The sequence below is a fragment of the Gossypium hirsutum genome, chromosome A04 (genome assembly GCF_007990345.1).
Source record: "Gossypium hirsutum isolate 1008001.06 chromosome A04, Gossypium_hirsutum_v2.1, whole genome shotgun sequence".
Classification (NCBI taxonomy): domain Eukaryota; kingdom Viridiplantae; phylum Streptophyta; class Magnoliopsida; order Malvales; family Malvaceae; genus Gossypium; species Gossypium hirsutum.
In genome coordinates, this window is record NC_053427.1 from 60,577,118 (window position 1) to 60,602,612 (window position 25,495).

Genomic DNA, 25,495 nt, shown 5'->3' on the forward strand with positions numbered 1-25,495 from the left:
ATCGACATTTCGTTCTGTCTCGACGTTCATTCCCAACACTGGCGACCGAAGTGCCTTGTGTACCCACAGGGGGTCGATCACGATCTCGTCTAAAAAGGCCCGAAGTGCCTCTCGACCAGCCCACATCATCTCGAAATTTCTTCGATGCCTGTTGAAGAGACTTTCCCGAAGATCTTTTACGAAACTCTCCAGTTCCCTCATCAACTTTTTGTTTTTCTTTTCTAAGCTCTTCGGCTTTACAAGCTCACTCGACAAGTACTACGAACTCTCGTATTTCAAGAACGCCAACGAACATTTTTATATCTTCATTCAGCCCATCCTCGAAGCGTTTACACATAATAGCCTCGGACGAAACACATTCCCGAGCGTATCTACTAAGTCTAACAAATTTTCGCTCGTAATCAGTAACTGACATAGAACCTTGCTTAAGCTCAAGAAATTCCTTCCGTTTTTGATCAACAAATCTCTGACTGATATACTTTTTTCCGAAACTCAGTTTGGAAAAACTCCCAAGTTACTTGCTCTCGGGGCACAACAGAAGTCAGAGTACTCCACCAATAGTAGGCAGAATCGCGTAGCAAGGAGATAGTACACTTTAGGCATTCATCGGGTGTACAAGATAGCTCATCGAGTACCCGGATAGTGTTGTCCAACCAAAATTCAGCTTGCTCGGCATCGTCGCTATCCGTAGCCTTAAATTCAGTAGCCCCATGTTTTCGGATTCTGTCAACTGGGGGCTTATTTGACCTTATTTGGTCAGTTACCGGAGGTATTGTAGGTGCGGGGGTGGTATTAGTCGGGAATGGAGGTTGTGGAACAGCCGTATTAGTTCGAATGTATTGGTTGAACCAATCATTCATCACGCTATAGAAAGCTTGTCTAGCTTCCTCATTCGGGTTACTAGCATTAGGTTGAGAGTCCGCCGGCGCTGTCCCTTGTGCGGGAGCAAGCGCTACACTCTCAAGATCATCAGCTACCTCTCGGTCGGGATCAGGATCCATTACTATAAATAAACACATTTACAATTGTCAGAAATCACCACACTATCAAGTAATCACATAAAATGGCATGTATAGCTAGACCCAACGCATTACGGTAGTCCTAGAATCGACTAAACCGCAGCTCTGATACCAATCAAATGTAACACCCCGAACCCGAGACCGACACCGGAGTCGAACACGAGGTGTTAACAGACTTTAAGCCCCTTAAAAAAAATTTCCCAGAGACTGCCAATCTGCGTACTAGTCTCTTTAAAAATCATATCTTGAGTTTCACAACTCGGAATCCAGTTCCGTAAATTTTTCCTGAAACTAGACTCATACGTCCATCTACATATTTTTTTCTAGAATTTTTGGTTGGGCCAATTAGTACAGTTTATTAGTCAAAGTCTCCCATGTTACTGGGATCGACTACCCTGACCTTTGCACATTACGACTTGGATATCTCCCTCTACAGGGCTTCAATACTGATGCCGTTTGTTTCTATAGAAACTAGACTCAGAGAGGAATCTATCTATATATGGTATGACTCCTAATTATCTCTGGTTAATTTATAATGAATTTCCAAAGTCGGAACAGGAAATCCAGAAACCGTTCTGGCCCTGTCTCACGAGAACCTGAATATCTCTTAACATACTGTCCGTATGATTGTTTCGTTACTTTCCTATGAAAGTAGATTCATCAAGGTTTGTTTACATAATTTATTCACTATTTAACTCCCTTCCTACTATTTTTAGTGATTTTTCAAATCTACATCACTGCTGCTGTCACCATCTGCCTTTAAGGTAGACTTTACCTATTTCATGGTTTCCATGATTCAACTAGCCCTTTTTGCATAAATAGCACAATTTATGAAAGTGATTAACCATCCCCATGGCCAATCCTTGTCAAGCATATCCACACCAAATGATTATAACAATATACTCAAACACATATAAGCCATTTTCGCATGGCTATCCAAAATTTATACAAGTCCAAAGGGTCCACGACCCACAACAAACGGGTAGTCCTATACATGCCATTTCGAAGTTCAACAAAAATTGTACCAAAAGGGGGCTTTGATAGTGTGGGCGACTTTGACCTCAAGATCCCGAGTCCGATAGCTGGAGAACCAAATCTATAAAACAGAGGAGCAATGAAACGGAGGAAGCAATTTATGCTTAGTATTTTTTGAGCAAGGAATTCCAGCACAACAAAAGTATAGCATTCATATAGCTAAACGGATAATTTCATATGCACAAATTTACGATATCGTACTTGCTTCACATTATCAACCCTTATGTACATACACAAAAGATCAACTCAGCCAAAGGCCGGTAGCTCGTTTATCAACTGAGCGAATACTTATTTGTAAGGGCTCAACTAAATTCAAGCACATACGAAACATACCTCAATGTTGGGATGTTTCGAGAGTATTAACTGGAATTTTACAGCAAGTTCATTCATTTCCAAATCATGTACCTTCGGAATTTAACCGGATATAGCTCCTCGTTCAAATGCCTTCGGGACATAGCCCGGTTATAGTAATTCGCACAAATGCCTTCGGGACTTAACCCGGATTTAGTAACTCGCACAAATGCCTTCGGGCTTAGCCCGGAATTAGTATCTCGCACAAATGCCTTCGGGCTTAGCCCGGAATTAGTATCTCGCACAAATGCCTTCGGGCTTAGCCCGGAATTAGTATCTCGCACAAATGCCTTCGGATCTTAGTCCGGATATTGTCACTTAGCACAAGCCTTCGGGACTTAGCCCGGACAGCATTCAAATAACCATGCACATTTAACAATAAATCATGGCCCATTCGTATTTCATTTTCGTTAGCAAAACTCAAACACAAGACATTTATCATTCTTGCAAATTCGGCTCAATAACCACACAAAGAGCATGATTTTAATTTGCTCAAAACATGATCTAACCACATCATAATTTAAGCTCTTTTACTCAAGAACTTACCTCAGGTGTTGTCGAACGATTCCGATAGCTATTCGACCACTTTTTCCTTCCCTTTATCTGATTTAGTTCCCCTTTGCTCTTGAGCTTAGCCTAGCTACATGCATGGCCGAACCTCTTCAACCTTTCTTCTTCCTTCCTCCTTAAAATTTTTGGCCAAGGATGAACCAAAGGATGAGCATTTTTTTTTCTTTGTTTTTTTCTTTCTAGTTTCGGCTAAATGAAGATGAGAAAGGATGAACAAAAATTTTATCCTTTCTTTTCTTTAGCTCACGGCAATGGGGGGGAAACAACTACACACATTTTTTTTGTATTCATCATACTCCTTTTCATTATTTTATGCCCATGCCCCTTATTTTATTTTTTTCCTACATACCTCACTAGGCCAACATGTTCCCAACATGTTTCCACCCATAGCATGGCCAACCACTAGCTCAAATTTTGGGTAATTTGACATGCAAACCCATCATTTTCACAACATGCATTAATAGACCATTTTAAATTAGCCTATCATATTTTCACCATGTCTCATATCAATCCCTATTTAATAATTTCTCATGCAATTGGCAAAATTGGAGAATGAAACTTCCACATACTCATGTACACACATAATAAGCATAGAATATGGAAATCAATTATTTTTATGACTCGGTTTTGTGGTCCCGAAACCACTTCCCGACTAGGGTCAATTTTGGGCTGTCACAATCTCCCCTTAATTTCCCTTCAGGAGTTTTGGGTTTTCTTTATGTTTTGTATTCATTATTCTTCTGAGATGTTTTCCTTTTTAGTTATGAACTAAATCCCCTAAATACCTAAGGGGAATGAAACCTAAGATGAATCTTGTTATTATTTTCTGAATTGTATGATAAATATTTAACTTGTTCTTAATTATGTGTTCTTAATTCTTGTTTTGATATCCCAGGATACTGATTCAAGATAAGCTCTTATTCAGAGGAGGAATAGACCCTGTCTAATAGTACATTTGTCATAATTAAGCGGAGTTGATTGTGCGCCTAGAGATAGGGTGACAAGATTTTACCGGATTAGGGTGAAACCTAATAAGGGGATCCATAGATTGAGTTAATGCAACCCTAGGGTGTTAATTAGATAAAAGTCTCAATTATTCAATCTAGGGATTAGGCGTTATTAGTCTTGAATAGGGATAATAACATAACTTAGGGATCTCTACGGAACAAGTTAAATAAATAAATCGTCCGATTCGGAGTCAAAATAGCAAATGAAGTCTAGGTGGATTCTTCCTTAGGTATTGTCTTAATTCAATCGTTTTTCCAAAAGTAATTCCCCAATTCTATTTTCTATGAATTCTTAGTTTAGATAATTAGTTAGTTAAAACAAAACCCCCTTATTCTTAGGCTTGATAATAAAAAGACAGTCATTACTAGTACTTTTAGTTCCTTTGGGTTCGACAATCGAGTCTTGCTAAAACTATACTACTGTTCGATAGGTACACTTGCCTACATCGTGATAATAGTTAGTTTCAAGAACAATTAATTATAAATATATAAAACTTACCTGTCACGAAAATCGCAATCAAATATTAATTTCCATGTCTTTTATATTTTGATTGAAACTATTTAATATAACTGTTTATATTAATAAATTTGATAAAATATATACAATTAATATTTTTTTATGAATCAAAATCATATATTAATTTTATCTATGTTCTCTAGTTGTGTACAACAAGTTTGTACATATAATATTTTTAATATTTAACTATCAAATTAAATTAATTCAACAATTAATTTAATTCATGTGACAACTAAATACAATACCAAATGTATTTGGATTCTGTTCATTTCAACTATAGGGTATGACTCTATAGGCTCTTGTAACGTTAGTAGTAATACTAGAATGTTTCTAACATTATAAGCAATGACATGCATCTAGCAATGCATCATTGCCACCCAAGTTAGAAGAAGTCATGATACGACATAACCTTTCTGTGATAATCTTTTCAAGTATTATATCATTTTATCATTAATATCTAGACTGGAAACAAGTCATGGAATAGTCACACTTGTAGTCTAGTCTCATATTTCTTTATTTTCTGAGCAGACTATAATAAACAAATAAGTGTCATATCTCATATCAACTTATTCGAGCATGGCCAAGATTTTTTAGTCTCACTCCACAATAGGCCTAAGATATTGCTCCCATTATGTAGGATGGATAAATCCTATCTTCATGAACCATATCCCATTACATGGATTGTGGTATATCCAACATCAGTCTTTATAGTACAACTTGTTACGGTACATATTTTGACTGTATCAAAATATACGACTCACGATGTTGGGACAATGATGATCTCAAGTCTAAGGATTATATACATAGTTATCCCTATGAGTAATTTTGTGACTATTACATAATAATCCAAGAAATATACTCATAGCGGGTTAGTCTAATATGTTATTCTCTAACACATACATATGTATTGATTTTGACATCCCTATGTCAATAACAACTCTTTGTCATCAATCAACTACACATTAGTCTCAATGCATTTTTGTTGTCCAAGCCCAGAACAATACTTGACTCAGGACCTTTTAATAATCATTTTTTCTTAGGAGTTTATTACAATTCAGTTTATTTATATACACAAAAAAAGAAATTGAAATAATAATGGCAATGTCTTATATTAATAAACAAGGCAAAACAATCATGTGATTACAATCATCTCATGATTGGTCATTGAGCATACTCTAACATAAATGTGTAATAGGAATCTGAAGATTTAAATGTATGTGTCTAAAAACATACAATGGAATACGTTTGTTAAATGAGTCAAAATGAGTGATGATTCTATGTCTGTCTCTGGAGTCATCTAAAGTGGTCCATCAAGACTTCAAATACGAATTTTTGAAAAGAAAAGTCCATGGCTAAGACATCTCAAATGAAAGGCTCACATCGTGTAAAACCGTAGATGGTGGGCTATGGCATCATATGGAAAGATCATATCATGTAAGACCCTAGCTAGTGGGCTATGGCGTTATATAGAAACCCCATATCGTATAAAACCTTAATTGATGGGTTATGGTATCATATGGAAATAATTAAATGAAGGTTATTACTGAATGGAGTATCTACGTGATCCCAAAAGATGAGGGCCAAACATCACATATGTAGGTCTAGGTGAATCTTTGTAAAAAACAAGTCAAAAAAGGATGCCTTGGTGGCGAATCTATAAGGAAAGACTTCATGGCGATTACTAAATGAAAAAGACACTTTTTTATGGCAAACATCTTAAGGAAAGCCTTCGTGATGAGTATTGAAAAAAAGAATGACTTTGTGGAAAATCTTTAGAAGGAAATCCTTTTGTGGAGAAGACTAAAGAATGGTTCTTGTGGCATCTATCCAAGGGAACACCCCTGTGGTTTTTTGAAGATAGGGTAAATGTAATGAACTCTAAAAGAACGACAAGTATGGAAATCTTGGAAGGAATGATGTATATGGCAAGCCCTGAAAGTAAAACTCTATAAGAAAGGTTGTGACGAACTTTACATAGTAATAGGGGATGAATAATGAAGCTAGAATGTGCCTGGGCAAGTGACGAATCACGGATATGAGCCCAAGGGAATTTACATATCAACCCGATCAAGAGTATTCTGAATGTATAGCCCTCTAAATTCGAAATGGCTAGGGAGTCATGAAAGGACAAGGCGAAGGATGAGAATGAGGTATCAAAGATATGAAAAGCATGTTATGATTCCCAGACCAAGAAGGAACCATAGTGAAGTATTCTCTAGAGTCAAGGGAAGGAATATAACAAAGGAGATTGATAATGGAATTCTCGAATATGGTTCAAGTAAAAGAGGGTTTACTCACTAAGATTTTATGAAATTACCTCTATGCTTTTATGTCACAAGTAAACTAAGATGGGATTATACTAGGAGGGACGATGTCATGGTTGCGTCAAAAGAATAGCGGGATGGGCTATTATGCATATAGAGTGACTGAAGTGATGAATTAGTGTTTGATAGAAATTATGAATAAGCTATGGAATTTTCCAATAAGCTTTGTAGCTAAACCTATAATAAATTTTAAAGGTACAACAAGTAGAGTCTTCTAAATAAGTGTGTTATGTATACTTGTAAATCCTCGTCGAGTGAAAGGCCCTGTTCAAATGGTTGTAAGTACACATTATGCACCTAGATGTAAGTTGGTTGGGTAATGTTACTATATAAGATGCATTTGTTGAAAGTTGTATGTTTTGGATAAGTATAAGTTTGTAATAAGTTTGTAATAAGTATAAGTATAAGTTTCATCTTAAAAGTTGTATGTTTTGGATAAGTATAAGTTTGTAATAAAGTGAGAACACCCAAGATCCAGATTCGGCGAATCAAATCGGGTTGAAGGTGTTATTACTAAAATTTAAAAGTTCAATCGCTATAGATTTTTTATTAGAAAGTGAATTGAGAACTTAAATTGCAATTAACTAAAGGTCTAAAATAGTAATTAGACCATGTTTATTCAGAAGTTAGTGGATGGTAAGTTAATATGATTGTTAATTAGATTAAAATTATCTCAGTTTAATTAAAGTAGAATGAATTTACTTAATTAACATGTTAATTTCATTATAAATAACAAAATTCAGTGGAAGAAGAGAGAACTTCATCTGCCTTACTAAATTGACAAAAAAAAAGAGAAAGCGATTGATGCCATTAAAAAGGTTTGAAGCTTTAATAAATAAATTGGTTAGTCATTTCCTTGTAATTTCTATGTTTTAAAAGTCTTACTTGAATTAGCTAGCCTACGTACCAATTTATAAAACTGTTAAAGTTTTAAAAGCTTCCATAGTTGAGAATTGAAAGTTTTATGTGTTAAATTTATAGATTTTAAGCTTAGATACAAAAACGAACTAAATTGTAAAGCTAATTGATGGTTTAATACATTAGGGACTAAACTGTATAAAATGTAAAATGTAAAATTTACTAGAGAAATAAGAAATAGGAGGTCCCTAATGGACTGTAGTGAAATTGAATTTCAATTTGGAGTTTTAGACCTAAAGATATGGTAGTCCCGATTTTAGCGACTAAATTGAATAAATTGTAAAATTTGCATAAATTGGATATTGATTGTGAAATTGGTTGAATATTGATAATATTGTATGTTCATGTTAATCAGTAGTTAATGTCGACCCGGATTCCTCAAGAGGGAAAGGAAAAGTTAAAGTCGTCGACGAACAGCTCGAAGTTTCCAGTTTGTATTTCTATAATTCAAATTACTTAATTTGTTACATAAGTCTATTGTTTTGCATGGTAAGTTATTGAGGTAATTTTGGATTCATTAGATGAATTGGATTGCTATTAAATGTTGATTTTCTAGATGAAGGACTAAATTGAGCAAAACTTAAAATAGTGTAAATTGATAACAATGTGAAATTGACTTTGAATTGGATTGATTCATGCTTTGATATATATAAAATGATGAATAAGTTGATGAATTAAAAATGATGAATTGTGAAATTGAGTTGTATCCAGAATTGAATAAATGTTACCCTACTAATTGTTTATGCAAAGTCAAATATAGTTGGCATACCATAAGATAGATCGAGTTCGGGTTTCTTCGACTACATATCGATGAGTGTTGGGTACAACTTTCATTTCTCTTATATCGATGAGCGCTGGGCACAAATTATTTACTTTGGAATTGTCTAATGGGGTAGTGGGTGCCAAATTGGTGTGTTGGTTGGATCCGTATATTCATTCGAGTTTGAGTCAGGTTAATAGGAATTTAAAACGTAAAGATTTGATAATGTTATTTAAGATGAACTAAAATTGTGCAAGCCTATGTGAACCGAATCATAAGTTGGAAGATTGATATAAAAATAGGATGAATCTATCGATTTGATTCGAAATATAGTATGCTAATATAGTATGTTCTTAAACTAGTTAATGAAACATGCTTAAATTGAATTATATGGCACAAATGGTGCAGTTAGTATAATTAATTGCATTTTTTTATAAATGTCATGATTATTGGATGTCATATATTAGCTTAACTTGCATTTTGATATTTGAACTATAGGAATACCACTGATTTTATACTCAACGTACAGTTTTGTTTTTCCGTGCATAGGTTAGGCTAAATACGAGATGTTGAGCATTGGTTTCAACATTCAGATAGAAACCCAAACTCAACGAAGTTGGTGAACTTATTTTTGTTTGTTAAATGGAATGTACTTAGTAGATTTGGAAGATGATTTGGAAGTTGGAAATGGATATAATCATGTATATGCAAGTTCTTATATGTGACATAGTATAGTTTGAAACCTTTCTAAGGTCTGATTTCGCAAGTTATGACCTAATCAAAAGTAGCATGTTTTGGTAAATGGTGTGGAATGAATATGAAATGTATGAAATGGTACCATTGGGTGCGAATTGGTATGGATTAAACTAGCATTGAGTTAATGTTTTGGTAGCATTTTGAATTATATGTGTGACATTTGAAATGGCATAATTGGGTATGAAAGTACATGATTAAATGCAATATCTATTGTAACATCCCAAACCTGGCCTAGACATTATGACTGAATCTGGCATGTCACATTAAAATGCTTTTTTCGAAAAACTTTGTCTTATTAATAAATCTCGCTTGAAAGAGAAAAGTCCATTTGTTTAATTCTAAAGTCAACTTAATTATTTGTTAACCATTTTAAACCAGCCTTACTTTTAAAAAACATGTTTGTTGCGTAAGCATTTCAACAATGTTGCAAAAACATGATGTTATGAAAACAAATATCATTTTGGAAAACCGCGTTCTACTTTTAACAGAAATAATTCATAATAGTTAAAAACCCCCAAATTAAAAGCTAGAGAATTAGAGAAAAGGCCTTATTACATCATAAACCCAAAGAGAAAGTAAATTAAGTAGTGTAAAAGAAAATATGAATATTTAAATCTGTTCGTAGTGTAGCCCCGTCTGAGTCCTCCCATACGTCGAACCGCCTATTAAGGATTACTTAAAAAATTTAAAAGAGGGGGTGAGTTTACAAAAACTCAGTGCGTACAACCCTCATCGATCATAAAGCATGCGTTACATTAATTTGGGCCTAAGCCCATTACAATAACGGTGGCAGTTGGGCCTTAGTCCATAGTAGCCTCAGTTGGGCATAAGCCCATGTCTCAATCAGAATCAAATTATACAATGCACAAATACTTATCCAACCCTGCACTCTGTATCCCGTCCAACCCTACACTCCTATAGGGATTTAATCGACCCACCCATCCTTACACTCTTGATGTAGCACCGGTTGCGGCACTAACCAAATTCGCAGCAGAGCTGCCAATCACATAATGGCTTTAAGCTGTCGGTGGATCCAAAGTCGTCAAGCAACCAAGCGACCCTAACAAATCATATACTTCCTCCAAATCAATGGTCCCGTCCCCAATGCAGCATAATATCATATGAATGCAAACATATCATAAATGGCATACAATAACAATCATATAACATGTAGGGGCATTTTAGTCATTTTGCCCTTTCGAGGCATAACAGTCATTTCGTAAATCGGGATCTAAGTACACTTACTAACCCATCAGTAGGTTTACAGTCATCTCGCAGGACCCGTGTAATCTTTAGTAAACAAATAGAGCGATTGGGCCCAAAGCCTATTTAAGCAGGCCCATAGGCCTACACGATCCATTGGACCACCAAGCCCGATTTCGATCCAAGCCATGTAGTGACACGGCCGGTCTAATGTTTTCCCACCTATTGGTGAGTCTTACACATCTAGGGTCATACGGGCCCATTAACGTGGCCCATTATGACCACAGCCCGTGATTTTGCTCATAGTGGCCTCTACTACCACATTAGATTTTCCATACGTGCGTTCGCGCGCTCTTGTACTAACCATTGTTGTTCTTTTGGCTTTTCGACCTTTCGACATTTTAGGATTTGCTGATCTAGAGTTAAGGTGGTGTATGTACACACCTGGTTTACGAAATGTGCTACGAATCCCCTAGCAATAGACCTACAATATTCAGGACTAATAGCTAGCCACTCGATTCATATTATTGTTCTCCTTTTTCCTATAACATGAATCGAAACCACATTAATACATACCTTAAATGATAAAGCCTTGCTGAAAGGGATTGTTAAAACATGTGGTTCAATACACTTGGCAATTCATAGGGTCATTAAGAATATTCGGCCTTCACTCATAACAAGGTAAAAACACTTACATGACCAAAACTAAAAGTGGGATGTCGATTGCTTCACATTACTTGCCCCACTATCGACCCTCGAGCGAACCTAGGTACCAACCAACATCAGACTAAGAGATATAGGGAAGATTCAACAACAGGGCAAAGAAGAACACCAACAATGAAAACCAAAATATAGAAAATGAGTCACCACGACTTACACTTGATCCTGGAAAAAGAGGAGAAGAACGCAGCCTTATGATAGGAGAATAGAAGGGAGACGGATTCGGCAATAGCTGATAGAGAGAGAGAGTAGGGAGTATTCGACTTTACACACCTTAAGATCAAAGAAAATAGTGTTGCGGCAAGGGAATCCGGCTCACAAGAAAATGGTTGAGAGAAAAAGGATTTCAGCTATGAGAGACTAGTGAGAAAATAGAAGAGAAAGGCCACGGTTTAGAAAAGGAAGAGGGTTATCATTCAGCTCAAGCCAGAAGAAAAGAAGAGAGGTAAAAGGATTAGAAAAGAAGGGAGAAGACTAGAAGATAAGAAATGGGGGAGAGATCGGCTAATAGATGGCCTAAATGGTAATGCACTTTTGGCTAAAACAAAACAGCGGACAACCCGGAGTCAGAGAGTCTTGAAAACAAAAGGCAAAAGTACCCAAAATGAGTGAACAAAATAAAAGAAAACACCCAGAATTCTTCTAGCAAGATTCGGCTATACCAAAACAATACCCCAAATGCTGAAAATGAACCAAATCTCCCCCCTTGTCGAATTCTTATACAACCCAAAGTCCCCATTCGGCTAGACTTCCTCCTAATTCAAATCCTTTTTGATTCCATCCAACAATCAACTCTATCCCTTAACTTCCTCTTCATATCCCTCTAAGACTCATTCAACCTTTATCCTGTAGAGTTTTGATCAAACTCTACCACTTACACATCCTTGAAGAAAAATAAAACATCCAGTGCTCCTTCCAAGTCTCGAACCCTAGTCCTCACTTCCTTATGAGGTGTCACTTACCACCTAAACCACCATGCTTCTTTTTTCAAATTTTACCATTCAAAATTTAAGAAGCATTCAACCTAGAGTCAGGGTTCCCATAATGCTAAAAACCAAAATTTTTCCTATGCTAAGGCTTGAACCCAGAACTTCATAGAGACCCCCTAGCATCCTAGATCACTAACCCAACAGGACTAACATGCAATTGTGCCATTTTCTTGCTCTCAAGAATTTTAGGCGCTCCTAAACCTAAGGCCCAATTCTTCTAAGCCCAAAATTCGGGGCGTTACATTTATGAGGTGTTTTGGTATGTTTTGATGCAAAAATGGTTGTTGTGAAATTGGTACCAAAATTGTGTTCTATCAAAATTAGGAGAATTTTTGGATTGTTTCTGGTATTGCGGTACCACACACTGGATATTGCGATACCCATCTGTTATATATTTTGAAAACCTTACAATTTGGTCCTTAGGTTTGGAACTCGATTACTATCTTTGTAGTGGCAATACCGAACACTAGATATCGCAATACTCACCTGATTAAATTGAATATTGGCTATTGTCTTTAGTATCGTGATACCAAGCCTAGGATATCATGATACCCATTTAACATGTTTTGGAAATTTTCAATTTAGTCTTGATTCAATCTCAAGTTAACATCAAAACTTTCGTAAGCTGATATAAGATCTGAGAATGTTTATTTATCATGTTAATTGCTTATAATCTTTGTATTTGATTACTAAATGGCTTGAATTATATTTATTTGGATCGTAGTTACTCCGACAACAAATGTGACAACTCGTAACTCAGACTTGGTGATCAAGTCAGGTATCGAAGTGTTACAAGAACTAGTTGAGTAGTTTTATAATGTTATGTGATTAGGGAAAGTTCAGTCACGATACTATAGTGGAATAACTTTGTGACTAAATGAGTTTATAATTAATAGGCGAAAAGGTGGAATTTAATTATAAAACATTTGAGCCCTAATTATATATATCCAATTTGTCCCTCCTTTAGCTCGTTGAAATAAAAAATGAATTGTGTGTAAAATCAAATGAATAGAAATGCATGGAAATGATAAAATTAGAGAAATGGGTTACATTTGGAAATGAATGTGGTTTCTCACTTAGTATGGAAATGAACTAAGAATTAATTTAAGTTTTTCAAATTATTATTTAATTAAATAATTGAAGTTCAAAAATGAAATTAAATTAATTGGTCATTGTAAATTTGGTGAATATGAAAATTAAATATATTTTCTCATAGATTCTTTTATGGTAAAGTTGACATTAGGGATATGTTCAAACAGTCGGTCGGTTATTAACTAAATCAAATTATCATTAATCGAATTACCCAAAATGTAAAAATCTTCAACCGTTAATTGAGCCGATTTTTTTTTTTGCATACAATAATTGAACTAAAATATTTTAGTTAATTCTGTCGGTTAACCAAATTAACCAAAATTTATATGTTTTTATCTTTTGGTTAAAATAAGTATAAAACGTATAGAAAATACTTGCTAATGTTCACTTTCTTTTCTTTTTTTTCTTTTTTTTTTTGATAGTTCAAAAACCTTTAAATGGAGGTGAAAACAAAAAAAATAGGCATTAAAAACACTAAATAAGTCTTGAAAGTTAACACAACTAAAATGTATTATTCTTTAATATGTCCATTTGCATCCATTTCTTCTCCCCAAAATATTTCCATTTGCATTATACTTACAGAACATGTGCAAAAAATGAGCATAAAATAGAAATATATGTATTTTAAAAAATCAAATAATATAAACAAAAGGATTGATTTTAACTTAACAAGAATAAGGTAGCAAACATACCCTTCAACTCACGAAAGCTCATGAATTTAGGGTAAGCTCTAATGCATTCCAAGAAAAGTCTAAACATTAAAATGATTAAATAAGTCAATATAGGAGTGATGTGGTATAAAAAATTGAAACTATTAAATTAAAAGAAAAATACCATTTTTAATCTTGTCAAGCTCTTGGATTTATTCTTCAATCTTCTTGATGTCTTCTTGTGATGTTAATTTCCAAATCCAATCTTGAGTACACACAAGAGCTTGTACAATTTTAAGAGTTAAAGAACTCCTAAATTGATCAAGCACTGCCCTTCGATGCTAAATGTAGACTCTAAAACAAACGTAAAAACTGGTATATCTAATACATCTCTAGCTATCTTTGAAAGAGTGGGGAATATAGGGCTATTCACTTTAAAAATTTGCCTCAACTAACACATCTCTAGCCATCTCTAGCCATCTTTAGCCTCAACTAGATATTTATCCAATTCAAACATTTCGTCCTTACCACCATTTTCTAACTCATGCTTTTGATATAAAGTTGCATGCGCCTTTTCATTTTTTGTTGTGGTTCATCAAGAGAAACATGTGCTTCCACACTTGATTGGCTACAATATCTATGAAGTGGATGCTTATACTTATTAAACAATTCATACAAAGCTTCCTTCAATGTTTGCATCATTTCATAAGCTTTTTTAGAATTTGACATTTCGCTAAGTGCAAATTCAAGGTACTTCAATTTTTGTCTAGGATTTAAAACACAAGCAACAAACACAAGAAAATTTCATCTCAATACTTATCATACTTGTCTTTCATCTTCATGGTCATAGCACTAAATTCAACATCAATATTTGACTAAGCATGTCATAAAAAGATATCAACTTCAAAAGGCTCATAAAAAAATTATTGGATGTGACATATGAAGTGCTTGAAACACACAAACTGACTTAATAAAAGTATTTCAAAAAATCCCTCAAGTTTCTAACACTAGTCCAATCATCTGCACTAGGCCAACCCTCCCCATTTTCAAGTTTAACCCAAAAGTTTGTATCTTGCTCCTCAAATCTCTCAAAAGCTCTCTCAAAATTCTGAGCAGTGTCTAACATTAAGTAGGTCGAGTCCCACCTAGTGCAAATATCAAGACACAACATCTTCTTACACTCTATCTTTTTCACCACAACACACTTCTTAAACTTTTGTAATCTAGTTGGAGATTGCCTCACATATCTAACAGCCTCCTAACACGTTCAACAGATTTATTCATTTCCTTTAAGCATTCAACAACAATCAAATTCACAATGTGTGTCATGCATCTCATGTGAAGGTATTTACCTTTTTGAACTAAACCCGCTCGAGGGCTAAAGATTTTTCTCAAATAACCAATAGGAACATCATTTGAACTTGCATTATCAATAGTAAACAACTTATCAATCCCCAATTTGACAAGCATTTCTCAATCACCATCCCAATAGACTTACCCTTTTGACCAGAAATTGGAAAAAAAATTAGAGTATTTTTATTCAATTTTCAATCTTTATCAATAAAGTGAGCTGTGATACACAAATAATTAACTCTTTGCAAAGAAGTCAATGTGTCAGTAGTTAAGTAAACTCTAGAACAAGAACTTCTCAAAAGTTGTTTTATCTTAACACTTTCATCTAAATACAGTTGATAAACATTCGTAGTTATAGTAATTTGTGAAGGAATATGAAATATAGAACATGCCATGAACATAAATTTCCTAAAGCCTTCACTTTAAAAAAAAAACTTGAAAGGTAATTCATCAATCATAATCATTTGTGCTAACCCTTTGCTACATGCTTCTCGATCAAATCTCCAAGTTGAAAGACACCCTTCCCCCTCTTTAACTCCCTTATTAGGTAAACCTAATTGTCATTTCCTAGTGTCAACAATATTACTAGAATTTTTCTTACATAAACCAATATGATATTTCAATGACCTTGTACTATTTTTCCCATCACAACAAAATTCATTTTTCACAATAATTACATTTAGTCTTATTTGCACCTCACTATTAATAATATTAGTAAAGTGAGACCAAACTTTAGACCTTGAAGGGATGACTTTTCTTTTCCTAGTAGTCCCCTTTGTTTGGCTTGAAGCTTCACCTACTGAATTTCCAAAATCTATCGAAGTAGGAAGTGTAACACTACCCTCAACAAATGTTGGTTCGGTAGACAATTTTGCAGGAAAATTTTTTATATTATAGATTAAAATACATTTATATACAATATATAAATTGATTAAAATGTATACGTATTTATAAATATTTACATACATTCTGCCAAATGCATGGCAAATGACAGCCCTTTAATAATTAAATATACGAATTAATTTATACAAATCGAAATAACCAAACCATAATATTTGAAAAATGTGGAGACCAATAGGAGTTGGAGTCATAACATTTGAAAATTGATGGGATTAGGTGGCCTTCTCATTGAACAAATACTAAATTACCATTGTGTGGAATGAACATAGGCCAAGGATTGATAAAGTGCAATAGCATCGAGTACTTTTGTCCAAATTCTATATACTTAGTAGGTAGCAATTTGGAAATGAGAAGTGTGATTTTTTTTTAAGATTGCATAACCTTAGAGATATCCAGTTTCTGAAATAATGTTGTTAGTTGCTTTGCAGAACCCATATTTTAATTTTCAAATGGCAGTAAGGAATTGTTTTTAAAGAGATGATACTGTATTTTGTTATTTAAGATTATGTCCATTTTAATTTCGGGATGTGAGGTTAACAATTATAATAATTCAAATATGGTTTAAAGTAACTAAGAATCTATTTAATAATTCAAATATTGTTTATAGCAACTAAGAATCTGTAAAGCATTACATTGCATGATAAATTCAATAGGTAGTGTAGGTGGTCAGTGTTAAATCATTTAAGTTTAGATTCGTATAGGCTATTTTGAAAGATTTTATTATTTAAAATGTAAAATTTATTATAATATAATAAAATAATGTTGAATCAGACTGGTTCAAATTCATAAATTCTTTATTCAGAAAGTCTAAATTACGTTGAACTAATTCATAAAAATATGGGTTCTGCAAAGCAACTAACAACATTATATTTTTAAAGTTTTCATTAGACTTTAGAGACAAAATGTAAAAATATATATATAATGTTGGCGGACGAACAATGATGGTGACTGGTGACCTGGTGGATGCCGGACGATGGTGAGTGTTTCGGGATATCTATCGTCTGGCAGAAGAGAGCTAAAGCTTGAAGCTGAAGGTGTGTTGGGTTAGGGCATTGAAGACGATGGAGAACGAATGATGATGGTGACCTAGTGGACGTAAGACAATGGTAAGTGTATTGGGCTGTCAACTGTCCGGCGGAAGAGAGCTAAAGCTTGAAGCCGAAGGTGCGTTAGGTTAGGGCGTGAAAGACGATGGCATACAAACGATGATGGTAACTTGGTAGATGCTGGACAAACGATGATGGTGACCTGGTGAATGCTAGACGATGGTGACTGGTGAGCGTTTTGGGCTGTCAACACTAGGAAGTTTCCCGTTTTGGGAGATATCAGTTCAGGGATTGTATATTTGCTCGACGCTTTGTTTTTTTCTTTTTAGGACTTTTAGGTTTTTCTATTAAATTATTTATATAATATAAGTTAATTTTATAATTAAATTAATTATTAAGTTGACTTAGGCCGGGTTTATAAATGTATATTTGGATTGGGTTTGTACTAGGGGCTTGGGCTAAAGGTTGGCCGGGTGGGCTAATATATATTATATTTAATATAATATATATTATTTATTTCAGTTAATTGGTTAATTCGGTTAATTACCCGATTTTGAACAGAATTAATCGATAATTAAAATTCCAAAAAAGCATTAACCAACTACCGACTAATTAATCAAATAAGATCGGTTCGATTGGTTAATTCGATTTTAACCGAATTATGAATACTCCTAGTTGTCATGACTTTAACAAAATTAGGATTGAGTTGAAATTTTATTTAATTGGAAAATTAATTGATTAAATTTAATTGGAAAATTAATTTAATAAATAGTATTTATTGGGAAAGAGAAAAACATGTGTTAAGTTAAATTAAATTATAAAGTGTTAGGTTAAAAGTTTAAGAAGCACATATAATTGCACCCAATACATGAGAGGTCCAAAACCCTTCAAAATATGTATGAGGGGTGACAACCATAGTGTGTCGCCCTTCTCTCCTAGTTAAACTATGAGACTAGTTTTTCTATTAGATAGGTACTATTTGTATTCTACTAATTCAACCAAGATTCTTCTATCCCTCCTTATAAATAGATGGCACTGGTAGGGCTAAAAATACACAAGTTATACATAACTTTGGGATATTTTTTTTCTACCTAGAAATAGCGAGAAGTTATTTCCATGTATAAATTTTATTTTTGGGGAATAACAATTCTACTAGTTTTTATTGAGAGAGATTTACTTTTCTACTGAAAGTAAGAAATTATTTTTGATTTTGTGTTTGATTCGTGATTGTTCGGGCCCACACTTTAAGCAATTCGTGGTATGAAAATAGTTGAAAAGATCGTTTGGTTGAAAGCCAAGGTTGTATTGGATTTGTTTCGCACAAAGCATAGGTACTTTTCAAGAAAAGCTTATTGATATGAATATCATAAACCAACTTAATTTTTAAAATTTTAATTTTCCACATGATAGAAAATGATTTTTAAATTGGATATTTTCCAACAGATGTCACGATACCAACACTCATGGTTGTAACATTAGGCCAATGATGTCGCAACACCAATACTCAATGTCGCATGATCACGACACCTAAAGATGGAGAAGTCGAAGCTTGCCTAAGAACAATGTTGTGACACTGAAGGCCAATGGCACGACACTGAAGTACTTAATGAGTCAAATGCATAGTTTTTTTGAGGATGTCCTGGCATCGACTTTGACGAAACCAAAATTCTAAAGGGCATTTTGCAATCCAACAAGGCTTAGGTTAGATTTTAAGTGGGGGCATAATTGTCTTTGTTAAGTTAAATTTTTTTTAGACTATAAATACTACTTTATAAGTTTCTATGAGGGAATAGAATTTTAGGGTTAAACATATTTTTACTTTTCATCTTTTCACTTTAGATTTTTTTTCCTTTAGAATAGATTTTGGCTATAGATTTTCTTCTCTTTTGTCAAGTACTCTGCTAATGGAGATTATTAAGCTTGTGGGCTTCATGGGATTTTTTAATATATTAATGAATATTTTTCAAACTCTTCTCTTTTTTATTTTATACCCACCATGTGTTTGTTAAAATATTTGTGTGAGATTTAAGTTTGATAATGTGCTGAATCATTTTATTAGTTGATTGATGAATGAGTTACTTAACCAAGTCATTATCTATTATTTGATTATTTATTTGTTCAATTATATTGAATCACATATTACACTATAATAGACATTTCTAGTGGAAGATTTAGATAAACAAGACTGAGAGGAGACTATATCGTGTAGGACTTTGATACATTTATGCCGAATAATGAGACCGAGAGGAGATTTATAAGCCTAAGTGAGATACAGAAGAGAGCTTAACTGGTATCTTTTAGTTTAGGATGAGACAGAGAGGAGATTCTTAGCTAAGTGTGGTAAGCACTATAATTAGTATAGGTTTATTAGCTTAGTTAGTAATTAATGAATCATTGATCACCATTTCGATCCATTTGCATTGTTTCTAGTAAAAAGGAACAAAGTTAGTTTCGTATTTTTATTTGTTAATTTAGAATTTAGCTTTAATAATTTTTTCATATTTGGTTTACGGTACTAATTTCCAACTCAACTAGATGGTAATTGTTTAGCTTGTAATTAATTTGAAAAACATGTTTACCAATTAACAATCCCTTGAGTTCGATCCTTGGAATAGTTCATGTGTTCCATTGTAACACTTAGAAATATTACAATTAGCTTGTCACACTTGTAATAAAAGTCACTTTTTAATTGCCGAAGTATTTTGCTTATTTCTCTAGCATTATGGAACCACATATCTAAAGCCATCCAAATATGCATTAAAACACAAGGCCCAACCTGGGTACATGTTATAAATTATATACAAACAAAATGAGTAAAAATTTGGTTTGAGTTGAACCGTTAAGTCTTGGGTGCTTCTGACTTGATCTATTAAATCTATATGAGACCTGCACATGGAAACAAACAAACCATACACTGAGCATTAAATACTGGGAGATACATTAATAAAAAAATTATCCTTAATATAAAACAAAATGAGTAAAAATTTGGTCTGAGTTGAACCGTTAAGTCTTGGATGCTTCTGACTCGATCTACTAAATTTATATAAGACCTACACATGGAAACAAATAAACCATAAACTGAGCATTGAATACTGAAAAATATATTAATAAAAAATTATCCTTAATGACAATGATAGTTACATCTCAAGCAGTGCAGTCACCCTTTCACTTCGATCCCTTTTTGTAATAAAAAAAAGCCTCAACAAAGGGATCTTATTCCTATATTCATACCTGTTTTGTTGCCTTACCACCATTCCACCCATTGATTGATCGCAATTGCTAAAGCTTTCCCTTGCCTAAAACATGAGGAAATATATTTCACCATTATGACATACCCACTTTAAAGCCGAAAAGGAAAAAAATTGAAGTGTAATATGTAAAAAAAAATTAATGGGTGGTTATTAAAAATATATATTTTAAAAATAATATGGGAAATTAATAACATCTTGGCATTGTTGGTAAAGATTAAGCACTTAGATCCTTGAGTATTCAAATTTAAATTTTACTATATGCAATTGCTATGTTCGAATATTGTTTGGTTATATTTCGATTTTTTTATCTATTTATGCTTATATTAATTTGACTCTACTTTGTACTTATAGTTATATTGTATTTGTAGTTGTAAACTTTCAAAAAATAATATGTTAAGACAATAGTTGAACAGGAGATAATAAGTAAGTTTTTTTAAAGAAAAGGTCAAATATTTATATAACCCTGTTATTTTCTTATTTTGGTTTTAAATGTATATTTTTTTTTCTCTACTTGAGTAATACCAATTTAATTAGAAGTTTTTTCAATTTTACTATTTAAGAGATAAGAAATCATGATAAAATATATTTATATCCGGTATTTTCTATATTAAAATGATATATATATTATTACTAAAATCACATCACGAATTAACTAAACATTGAATTGAAAAAATTATCAAAACATCCTTTTAAAAAAACAAAAAAAGAGTAACTATTTTGAAGATAATTTTAAAAAATCTAAAATTAAAAAAAAAACAAAATCCAATAAAATCAACCACAACTAAATAAATGCATCTAAAATAAAAAAATACTTTATTTTTTAAGTTTTATTTTATTTTTTAAAAATATGATTACTTTTTATAAAAAAATTATTTTTATTTCAATGCATGGTTTTATAATATTAAAACAATAATAATAAATTTTAGAGACCAAATTATTAAAAGAAATAATTTTAAAATTTAAACATAAATATTAAAATGTAAAATAAAAATAAAAATGTTACCAAGACGAAATAATTGATGATTGACTTGTCTAAATTTAATAAAGTTGAGTGTCAACCCTTGTGTAAATAAACATGTTCCCACAACTTTGCTACAAAAGAGGGAAGAACAAAGAGTTCCTCCCATCTCACATCATTGCAGTAAACCATGCTTCTCCATTGCTGCATCTAATTGTTACAAATGACCATCAAGTAAATAAAATTAGTTCTAATGAGTTCTTCATCACGTCAGCTTCCAAGACTCTTAAAATTACATAGACCTGAAATGAATATTTTTTGAAAGGATTAGATTATAATTTACAAAATGCTTCTTGCGGTTGCGGACAATATATATAATTATATATACCTTGGACTTGGACACTATTCACTGGACACTCAGGGGATGGTCGATGGATTGGTGAAGGATCTGAGCCATTCCAGCCAGCTACAATTGAAGCTGCTACAGGATTTGCTAAATGTTTATCAATAATTGTGTTATTATTATCTGCTTCCCCAAGGCTTTGTCTTTCCCCTGGAAAGGAGTATGCTGATGTCATACAGTTTTCACCATCAGCTTTTGTTGCCGCGGTAGCTGAAGGAGGAGCAGCTGCAACGACTGTGGAAGCCGCCGCAGTTTGCTGACGGTAATGCTTCCTTTTTTGCACTTTGTAACCATTTGGCATGAAGCTTCCTACCACAATCTAGCAACAGAAAATGGAAACTATATAATTCAATGGCAATCTACATTATTCTTATCAATTATTTTTCTTCAAGCATATGGACGTAAATAAGTTGAATAGGGCTAACTTGAATAGGGCTAGCAGCCACCAAAATACCAGCAAGGCCACCACCAATTACACGACCATCGGGTCCAGCCAGTGAAACACTCAACCCACCAGTTCTACTTTTTCCACCACTGGTATCACTGACTGTAAATGAACCAGTTAATGACAATATCTCAAACCGACCCTGCAAAGGTAATAATTTCGAGTGTCAACTTACATTGACGCCGGAAAAAGAAAACAAACTGTTAGTGCCACTGCCATGGAAAATTTAAGGCCTGTCTGGTGCATGGATCCTCTTAGTGGTACAAAATATCGTTGTGTTGAAACAGTAGGGGACAACATATAAAATAAAGAAGAGACGTGGCAGAAAATTCATGCCTCGTATGTTAAAATCCCACCGGAGGAACCAGGTTGTCGAATTGTAACATTAGAGACAGCTCCATTGGCTGATAGAATACAAATCCCACGAGGACCATTCTGCGAAAACGAAAGAATTTTCCCTGCAACATCCTGCAACATCAATAGAAGCAACGTTTCTCATCATGCAAATCCAAGAAATTAATATATATATATATATACTTCCCATTTAACATGTTCTCAATGTTTTCTAGTATTGGAAATTACCTCCCCGGTATTGACTGTGACCACATGTGGCGTGAAGTCCCCACCGGCCGTGCTAACAAACAGCTCACCTGTCCCCGGAATGGATTCATGAAAATAAAGCGTATTATAATGAACCCAAATTCATAAAACTCTTTTCACTATTAAAATTACGTTTTAGTCTTAGAGTTCTAATATTTGGTAAGGAATTGGACCAAATCTAGGTTGCAGTTAGGTGAACCCTAAATGGAGGGTAGAGCATTCTTAATATTTTTTTCTTCGTCCATAATATTTGAACTCAAGAGATACCAAAATCGTATCGCTTATCTCACCAAGCATTATTATTTTTCTACAATATTAAATAAATTGTAGAGATGAAAAAAGAAAGAATTAAGAAGGGAAAAGAAATTAATTCATATAAATTTGTTGCTATTGTCGAAAGTTGGATTTAATGTGAAAAACCCAATATTTATGAACTTAAATCTTCCGGTTGTCGAAGAAAATATGAATCAACTACCCACAATGTGTTGGGTGAGAAATAGAGAACAAATAATACTCAAAATGGATAAATCTTTAAGGCTTTTCTTCTTGCTCACATTCATTATTTTATTTTGGTTAAGTAATACTTTTCAATTAGGTTTGGTGAGAATATTATTAGGAGAGTTAACATTAAATTAATGGTATTTGTTAATTTTTAGTCATTTATATTGTTTTTTAAAAAAGAAATGAATCTTTTTTTACTTAAAGTGATTCTTTTTTATTATTAAGAATTTTATCATCCTTCTAATTTCAATATTAAATTTTTTATTATATGAAATTTTATTTTAATATTTATATAATAATTAAGTTTTTCCTTAATAAAATACTAGATAATAAAAAAAGAATTTATATCGTAATATATTCAACTTAGAGATTTATATTTTTTAATCTAATTTGATTGTTCTAATCTAAGTCAGAAATACATTGAAGAAATTCCATTTATTGGAGAAAGTGAAAATTTTTTGAAATTTTTTTTGAAAATTTTTTGTATAAATCATTTAAAATAAGAAATATGATTATTAAATAGTTATGTTCAATTAATTTTTCATTTACAAAAGTCGAGCTCAATCTCATTATTTGAAGTACGTTAGCTTATTAACAAATTTTTTAAATAATATTAGTGGTTTAAACTAAAATACAACAAAAACATAATAATATCCAATTTGAAATAAGAGAATAAATTCTCAAGAATAATAACACATGAAAAACTATTATTTGAACTGAGGGTTGGAAAGAAGACAATGTTAATAATGCTAATTTGTTTAGCTCGCCTTTCTAAAATTACTATTTAATTTCTTAAAAATGTATATATCACATTCACATTTGAACATTTGTACTACTAAAAATAACTAATATTATATATAGTGAACTAGATTCATAAATAAATTATATATTTTTTTTACAATTTAAATAATTAGTAAAAAGAAGCAAGGAGGAGGATGGTGAAGTTGGGATTACCTAGAGAAGGCATTCCTTTACCTCTCTTGGAAGAGGAGAAATCAGAAGGAGATAAAGTGAAGGCAGGAGTTGAGGATGGATATGGAAATGGGATCCTAAGCTTCCCATCTGCATCATATTTCCTTGGCCTCCCTCTCTTTTTCTTCCCTAAGCTATCCCCACCTGCACCTGCTACAGGAACGATTGCTGTTGCACCATCAAGGCTCATGTTCATCACCAGGCTACTCACTGCTGCAGGTGGTGAGTCTGTGTCCGAGTTGCCTAGTGATCCAGATATCGTGCTCTCCTTTTCTTCCATTTTCTTTTGAGAATATATATATATATATGACAATATACCAAAATTTGGGTTCTTCTTAAGAACACTAAAAGTTGGGTGTTTGCTTTGAGAAGCTTTTTTTTTTCTTTAAATGAAACAAAATAAAAAAGAAGATGAAGTTTGAAAGTTGAAACAAAGACAGGATCCCTTCAAATGGTGCCAGAAATGGAAGGTGGCTTACCTTTTTTTTTTTTGGAAAGAAACAGAGAAAATAAAAATGAGATTTTACAAACTTCCCTCCATTAGTGGTGGAGGGAAAGGAAACTGGGGAAACTAAGCTCTTTCTCCTTTCTTTTTTTTTTTGGGGGGGGGGGGGTTGCGGGGGGTTGTCTGTTCTGGACTCCACAGCCTGAAAACAGGATCAATTACTATGCCTTTTTTGTATTCATTTGATCCCCATATTGCCCCTGTAATGTTATCTATATAAATTTACTAAGGGTAAAAGATGCCTTAAATCTCTACACTTTTCGAAATTTTAGATTTTAATTTCTGTATTTTTTTTATTTTTAAAATTTTTATTTTTTATTTTTTAGATTTTAAAATTTATGTTTTATTGTTAATATTGTTATTTTTTTTAATTTAAATTAATTATAATATTATTTTTTAACTACATAGTTATTAAGTGATTATTATTTTTATTTTAAAATATTATACTAATAATTTTTTAAAAAAAATTAATAATATTAAACTTGAATTTTAAAATCAGACAAATAGATAAATTAAATTTTTAAAAATAAAAAATATAAAAAATAACTTCTAATTTTTTTAAAAATAGAAAAAAGTTGAAAGGAAATGGGTACCAATTTTATTTTATTTTAATTTTTTTCTTGTGTGACAATTTTACTCAAACTTTTAGA

The 25,495-nt window shown here is 32.9% G+C and overlaps 1 protein-coding gene across 2 annotated transcripts; it reads right to left on the reverse strand.

The window, feature by feature from the left end:
* Window positions 1-21,477: 21,477 nt before the first annotated feature.
* LOC107948297 (AT-hook motif nuclear-localized protein 7) lies at window positions 21,478-25,001 on the reverse strand. Of its 2 annotated transcripts, none has more exons than XM_016882796.2 (6): window positions 24,323-25,001; window positions 22,850-22,917; window positions 22,604-22,735; window positions 22,248-22,409; window positions 21,808-22,141; window positions 21,478-21,721 (listed from the first exon to the last, which is right to left on the reverse strand). In XM_016882796.2, exons 1-6 carry the CDS (start codon window positions 24,618-24,620, stop codon window positions 21,690-21,692), a joined length of 1,026 nt encoding a protein of 341 aa, XP_016738285.1. In that variant the 5' UTR covers window positions 24,621-25,001; the 3' UTR covers window positions 21,478-21,689. The 2 variants fall into 2 exon arrangements, with proteins under 2 accessions (XP_016738285.1, XP_016738286.1); XM_016882797.2 differs by having other exon boundaries at window positions 24,344-24,947.
* Window positions 25,002-25,495: the final 494 nt, after the last annotated feature.